Raw genomic sequence first — 7,711 nt, 5'->3', positions numbered from 1 at the left:
AAAAAGGTATTAGCTCCTGTCTGAGTATGTGTTGTTTATGTGCCTAATGACTGTCATAGTCTCACAGACTGGTTATTTTTTAAACAGATTAGTAAAATGTTAGTGCTTCAGCCCTGACAGTTGTACCTAACACTGCATAGATAACGTTACGCATCACGGACAAGCCTACATTTACCGGAATAAAGTTTTTCATGACCATTACAGGGTTCTTGCAGGTTTCAGTAAGTCAAATTTAAGACCTTTTTAATACATTTTAAGACCTTTTTAATACATTTCAATTTAAGATTGAAATTTAAGACCTACACGACGCATTACCAAATAAATATTCAAATCAAAGAATTAGGCTTATTTTATTTCAATGAATTCAGTAATTGAAAAAGCATTAATTTAATTTACAGATAAATCACATTAGTAACCTTCCACACCCAACAACGCGTCAGAGAAAAGAACAGAATCAAATTTTTTTTTTTTATAGAAAATTGTACTTTGCATATTATACTGTAAAAAACACATAATTAGTTGATTTTAGTTTATCATGACTAGAGATGAAATGGCATGAACATTTAATTTCATGATTATAGTGACAAAAATGATCATGGTTATCACAGAATCCTGTTCAAAAAGTACAAATACTACACAATGAAATCAATTCACCATGTTTTATGTCGAAAACCAGCAAATAACAAATAAATTTCCATTAAAAATGAATATTTGTGTCTTGCATGTTATATACTAACATGTACAAGTTAAAATAAAGGTTTGACAAAAAAGGTTTTATAAAAAGATAAACCTCACATATTTCAGACTTTAAATATTTTTTTTATAAAAAGAATGAGTCCAAAAAGATAAATTACTGACATTTACAATGCACTTTAGCTTATCTTTTATTATTAATAGTAAAATTAGGTCCGATTTTCCCGTGGCGTCTGTCGTTGCTTTGCAACCATGCCCTGCGTCTCCACAATGACAAAAAAGTTTTAGTGGCTAATGGATTTCCCACCACCGAGAAACGCTTGCTGTAGCTCTGCTACAAGATTTATTTACGGAGAAGAGAACGCCACCCGTAGTGTTTGGGTGCACCCCCATCATTCCTGTTGACTGAGCTTTCAGACAGCGCCTGGAAAAAACGAGCGCGTCGCTTCTATTATGAGCACGCTTACATTTGAACGAACTTGAGCGCGCAAAAGACCGCGGATTTAAGACCGCGGATGAAAATCTGGCCGTTTTTAAGACTTTTTAAGGCCTTAAATTTGAAGTTCAGAATTTTAGACTTTTTAAGACCCCGCGGGAACCCTGCCATTAGCTGTAACATCAATCTGTCAATGAACGTATTGAGAGTGAGGAGTCCCGTGCCGATTTGGGCAGGGTCTGAGCCGGTCGGCCATGACGGTAGGAGACACTATCGGTTGCCAGGGGCAACGCCTTCAGAACTTCACAGAGGCGCGACTAAACATTCCAGAGCTCTTTAATTTTTGCGCATTTATTATTTCGGTGGGACAGAGACGGATCTACGAATACGAGAAAGTAAAAGGAAGAAAGTAAAGCAATGCAAAAAGATAAGGCGAAAGAAAAGGGACCTGACAGGAACAAGCTCACACCAAGCGCAAAACAGCAGTATTTGGAGAAGCTCTCAGGCATCCAAAATATCGACCCATACGAGCTCCCTGCAGCGGAATGGCACAGAGACCTGGGCCATTTACCTCCATGCACATATATGGACATCTTGAATTATCTTGTTTTTGGTGTAAGTTACTACACAATGCAGGAGTTTAAAAGCCACAAGTCTTTGGAAAGTTACGAGGCTTTCTGCTGTGGCTGGGTGCAGGACTTGGCCATCTACAAGCCTCCAGGTGGTGAAAACAGCGTTGCGTTGGCCCTTCTTGTGCTGAATAGTGTTTTTTTGTTTGTATGTTTTCTGTTCTTTTGCACTAATAATGATTAAAATAAACTAATAATCCATATTTACATGCTGGAAATATTTATACTTTGAATTTATACTTTGCACTGTTTTTGTGTTCTTTTGCACTGTTAACTTTTCCAAGAGATTACACCCCCCCCCCATATATAAAAAATATATATATATATTCAGTTCTCAATAAATATTAAGCCATATCAAGTTGTTTCAAGCATTTATTTCAAAGAAATTAAAAAGTAATGAACAAGGCACTCAAACAACACTTTTGCACATGAATTTGCACGTGAATTCTGATATGTGCTATGGCCCTAGTCTCCTCCACATCTTTCGCCTCCAGCTGTGCACGACCCCTTGTGAATGTAGGTATTTTCACTTCAGCACACATCATGCCCACACTTTCTCTTATATTAAAGCCCCTATCTGCCAGCACAATGTCACCTGGTAACAGTTTGTTCAGGAAACCACTTTGCTCAGTTATATGCTTGTCACTTGTGCGCCCACCCCACACGTTCGATATGAAGGAAATGACACCCTGGTCACAATTAGGTATTTCATGGTGTATGCGTGTTTGTATTGAGAGAAAGTCTGTGCCCTTGCCAGTACATTTGAGGGTTTCTCGATGAACACCTCGAAGCAGTCCACAATGGCAGCCACATTTTTCCCAAATGACTCCACATACTGGTGTGGCATACTGGTCAATAAGCATTCCCTGCTTGGCCAGTGCACCAATGGACACAGCTGTGCGTACATCACTCCAAGGGTATGGTGAAAGGCATCGGCAACTGTTGTCCTATGTACTCTAAACAGATGGCTGAGGTGCTGTATTGGAAGGTCTAGTCTGAGGCGCATTAATGTCAATAGGACAAGCTGGAAGGTTGAGAGCTTCTTCATCCTACCTTGAGGCAGATATGGAGTGAGGGTGAGTAGAAGTGTCTGGAACAATGCAAAGTTTGGAAGCCCCGTGCAATACTTCACAGTGTTATCACCACTCAGAAAGTTCTCATTCATCCGGTACTCATCAAGCTCCCACTTCAGCTCTGTTTTCTTCCAAAAGATTGTTGATAACATCTCGTCTAGATGTGCAGAGTCCACATTCCATGTCCTGGGCTGGCGGTGGCGGCTGCTGCTGGTCCTGGGCTGGCGGTGGCGGCTGCTGCTGGTCCTGGGCTGGCGGTGGCGACTGCTGCTGGTCCTGGGCTGGCGATGGCGGCTGCTGGTGGTCCTGGGCTGGCGGTGGCGACTGCTGCTGGTCCTGGGCTGGCGATGGCGGCTGCTGGTGGTCCTGGGCTGGCGTTGGCGGCTGCTGGTGGTCCTGGGCTGGCGGTGGCAACTGCTGCTGGTCCTGGGCTGGCGATGGCGGCTGCTGGTGGTCCTGGGCTGGCGGTGGCGACTGCTGCTGGTCCTGGGCTGGCGGTGGCGACTGCTGCTGGTCCTGGGCTGGCGATGGCGACTGCTGGTGGTCCTGGGCTGGCGATGGCGGCTGCTGGTGGTCCTGGGCTGGCGGTGGCAACTGCTGGTGGTCCTGGGCTGGTGATGGCGGCTGCTGGTGGTCCTGGGCTGGCGGTGGCGGCTGCTGGTGGTCCTGGGCTGGCGGTGGCGGCTGCTGGTGGTGGCGACTGCTGGTGGTCCTGGGCTGGCGGTGGCGACTGCTGGTGGTCCTGGGCTGGCGATGGCAACTGCTGGTACTGGGCTGGCGGTGGCGGCCGCTCCAGATGCTGGGTCCTGCGCTTTACTTGCCGCTGATATCTCGCTCCATCTGTTTCTTTAACATCATTGTGGCCTAACCGCAGGGATGGTGTCCAGTCAGGGTGGTTCTCCAACATCTCATATGATGGTTTACCTACAACAGAATAATTAGATTATGAAAAATCTATGTAATCAATGCTTTAAACTGGCAACAAGGTAGCATAATGTCATGAACAGAATCTCAACTATTTTTTAGTCATCTCATAATCTCATATAATGGTTTACCTACAACAGAATAATTAGATTATGAAAAAATCGATGTAATCAATGCTTTACACTGGCAAATCCATCGCAGAACACATGCAAAATAAAGATAAAGCCTGAGAGGGTAACGCTACTTATGGTATGACAAAAGGGCTCAGGGGGTACACAAGACAAAAAAAGGTTGGGAACCACTGGTATAGAGAACAAAGAGAGAGAGACAAACGCACTACAGCGACTATATTCCACCAACAATATTCCACCAACAAGGTAGCATAATGTCATGAGCAGAATCTCAACTACTTTTTAGTTAACATTAATGGTTGGCCATTGAGCATTTTCGAAGAGGCAACAGTTGCAACAACATTAGGTAACCTACACTTCGTAGCTTTAAGAGACAACAATTTTTTATAGAACGTACCCGAGTGAAAATGCAGAGAACACACTCTCATCGACTGGGGGGTGAGATCGAAAGTAAGGTCCTTTCTTCTTATTGCAGCCAACCAAGCAATCCGGCGTCTCCTCGTCAGGTCAGAGACTTGCTCTCCCTGATGCTGTGTCCATTTCGGTAACCTAAAAAATTGTATTCCATTGTTCCTATGTTTTCCATATGTATTGTGTGAGGTACTAGAGCAGTTTTTAACGCAGCAGTGACTTCCAGGCATGGTAAAACAGTGCGGAATTGCGAGAACCTCCTCTACTACAGACTTAACAACACACGTAAACAATCATGTTTTGGCCGGAATCCTGCCAACATGGCGGAGAGGGTGAGGACCCCGCGAGATACCGTGATATCGAGGGGAGGGGCTCTGTACCATGACGACAACTCCTCACTCTCAATACATCTGTAAACACATAGCGTTCGTATCTCACTACTCTACCCTGCCGGTACATACAAAGATAGATCAAAGTGACATTACGTTAACCAACCATTCAGAAACGTCCTGTTTTCCAACTCCGGTTCAAATTGATATGGTTGCACAGTGTCCTCAGAGACTCCCGCTGCCATTCTTCAAAATATAACATTACCCTCAACTGTTGTCAAGGCAACACTCCATGTGTGTTGTTGTGGCAAAACCATAGACTGTAAAAAATATGGACAAAGCGTCTGTGACGTCACCCATAGACTTTCTGAAGAACGGTTTTGAAGCCGTTTATGGGGGGTATGGGCGGCGCCATCTTGGAAAATCTTGGGAAATCCTAACCCCGCCCAGAACAGCGCGCGTCACTCAGCTCGCTCTACTACTCCGGTTATCTCTGTATATTTTAGGCAACGAAATATGTTATAAAACACCATACTAACTCTTTTCGTTTTCATTTAAAGAAATCTTAAACATTATAGCCACACAAATGTGGTTCAGGCAACGCATATTGATTATATTCACTGCATAACATTAGCCTATTTATAACAAAACGAAATATAAAACACAAACCTGCCTCTTTTCGTTTTAAATATAATATAAAAATATTAAACATTTTAATATGGTCCAGGCAATATGTGCATTTGTACTAAACAACAGATGTTGCAGTAAACAACATTACAGATCATATCGTTGTATTAAAATTTAAAATGACAAAACTCAACCCAGTCTCTTTTTGTTAAATTTCAGTTTTATCAATATTAGCTATTATAAAAGTATAAGTAAAAGGTAAAGTTACAAGAAGCTATACAAATAAAGCAAACAATTCAGTCAAACATACAAAGTCAGCGCTCTAGTCTAACCATACAACGGTAAAGTTAAATAGCTTATAAAGTTATGAAACTTCCCCTTAGCCAAAACGATTGGCCAGGGAACAAATTATAGATTTACGAGACCAAAAATCGCCCGTTAGATATACACAAGACGAATTATATCTCATGTTTAACCACTACAGAGACGCCAGAGTCAGCGGCAAACGTCAGAACGACTAGCCGAGGAAAGGCTGTTCTAGGCGGGGTACATGAGCGCCGAGCGCCCGGTGATCACCTGCATCTCACAACTGGATAAAATTTTCATAAATCTTTATAAATAAACCACAGATTTGAGCTTTAAACAACTACATTCTCGCCTGAAAAACTCTTAAAACTACATTTCATGATACAGAAACAGTAGTATTATATTTCAACTGTATATTAAAAAATGGCGCTTCTTATGTTGTCATTCTCCTTGGCGCAGCCTATGCTCGTTATCAGTTGTCAATCAAGCTGTCAATCAAACTTAACCACGCCCTTATTTGTCATACATTTTATATCTAAATACGATCTAAACTAACGAGTTAGAAAAAAATTCACCCCCCTCACAGTTGCACTCGGAACCTATCGAAAAATACAATAAAAGTCCATGGGACCAATCTGTAAAAACATGAATTTATGCTGTGAAAACGGACATTTTAACATGGTGGTCTATAGACATTTGCTCCCTTTTGGGACCTCCCTCTAGCGGATTTTCGATGTATTGCAGTTTTTCGCACTTCCGGGTAGGCTTCATTTTTCAGATTAGAATGTTGCCGCTTGGGCAAAACGCCCACAGAACAGAGGGGCAGGGTGAGCAAAGCTCATTATCATTTAAAGACACATGCACTTAAACAGCGTGCTGAAAACAGAGCTGTTTTTAACCAGGTAAAATTAGTGTTTTTTTCTTACAATACTAATGAGAATTTTTAATTAAAGTATATTACAAACTTTTAATTTAGACCCTAAAGAATCATATTAGCTTGTACAAAAATGGCATTATATGACCCCTTTAATGTTAATTAACATGAGTTCATGTTCAAGTAGCTATTAGTTCAGGCATTAGTACAAGATTATTCATGAACTGTTGTTGCTCTACAATGTATTAATCAAAAATTAGGCAAAGTATAAAAAAGACATGTTCAAGCTTTGTAGGAGCGTCACCTGCCATTTTAAACTGCAGAGCCATTTAAATCTCTTACCACACAAAGAACACAAATAGGGTCTCAAATCTGTGTGACTTTTCAGGTGTATCTGAAAGTGTAATGGCAAAAGATTTTTTTATTAAATTGATCACAATTAAATTGCCTTCCTCCAGAGTGAATGAGCAGGTGTTTGAAATTGCTCCTTTTCTAAACCTCGTCACACTCTGAACACTGCAATTTTTTTCCAGAATGACTTTGCAAATGATGTTTCAAGTCTCTTTGATATATGAAACTCTTTTCACACTGAAGACATGTAAAAGGCTTCTCTCCAGTGTGAAGTCTCGTGTGTGTCTTGAGGTTTCCTTTAAGTGTGAAACTCTTTCCACAGTGATGACACATGAAAGGCTTCTGTCCAATGTGAGTTATTACGTGCTTCTTAAGCTGTTTCCTGTCTGTGAAATTCTGTCCACACTGATGACATATAAAACGGTTCTCTCTTAAGTGAATCCTCACGTGCTTATTAAGGGTTACTTTTTGTCTGAAACTCTTTCCACACTGATCACATGTGTAAGGCTTCTCTCCAGTGTGAATTCTCATGTGATACCCAAGATATCCTTTTTGTGAGAAGCTCTTCTCACACAGTTTGCAGTTGTAAGGCTTCTCTCCAGTGTGAACTCTCATGTGGGATTCAAATGATTTTTTACATGTAAAAATCATTCCACACTGAGGGCATGTCAAAATGTTCTCTCTTGAGTGAATTCTCATGTGGGAATTAAGGGTTACTTTACGTGTAAAACTCTTTCCACACTGGTCACATGTGAAAGGCTTCTCTCCTGTATGAATGTTCATGTGACACCTAAAGCTTGGTTCTGCTATAAAACTATTTCCACACAGTTTGCAGGTGTAAGGCTTTTCTCCGGTATGAGTTTTTATGTGGTATTTAAGGGCTCCACTTTGAGTGAAACTCTTTCCACAATGTTGACAGGTGAAAGG

General features: G+C 41.6%; 1 protein-coding gene across 1 annotated transcript; it reads right to left on the bottom strand.

Annotated features, from left to right (window-relative positions):
- Window positions 1-2,112: 2,112 nt before the first annotated feature.
- On the bottom strand, window positions 2,113-6,423 carry LOC311081100 (uncharacterized protein). The gene is made up of 2 exons (XM_084111508.1): window positions 4,284-6,423; window positions 2,113-3,755 (listed from the first exon to the last, which is right to left on the bottom strand). The coding sequence occupies exons 1-2, from the start codon at window positions 4,525-4,527 to the stop codon at window positions 2,989-2,991; spliced, it is 1,011 nt and encodes a 336-aa protein (XP_083967634.1). The 5' UTR covers window positions 4,528-6,423; the 3' UTR covers window positions 2,113-2,988.
- Between the last annotated feature and the right edge of the window lie 1,288 nt (window positions 6,424-7,711).

Source organism: Abramis brama, assembly GCF_963993115.1.
Source record: "Abramis brama genome assembly, chromosome: 4".
Classification (NCBI taxonomy): domain Eukaryota; kingdom Metazoa; phylum Chordata; class Actinopteri; order Cypriniformes; family Leuciscidae; genus Abramis; species Abramis brama.
The sequence above is the reverse complement of the archived record's forward strand: the minus strand, read 5'-3'. Positions and strand labels throughout refer to the sequence as shown.

Excerpts from the sequence above, each read along its gene's own strand:
- LOC311081100 (XM_084111508.1), bottom strand. The coding sequence starts at position 4,527 with ATGCCTGGAAGTCACTGCTGCGTTAAAAACTGCTCTAGTACCTCACAC. Across the intron at positions 3,756-4,283 it reads TTCTCTGCATTTTCACTCGG|GTAAACCATCATATGAGATG; the intron begins GTACGTTCTATA and ends ATTCTGTTGTAG.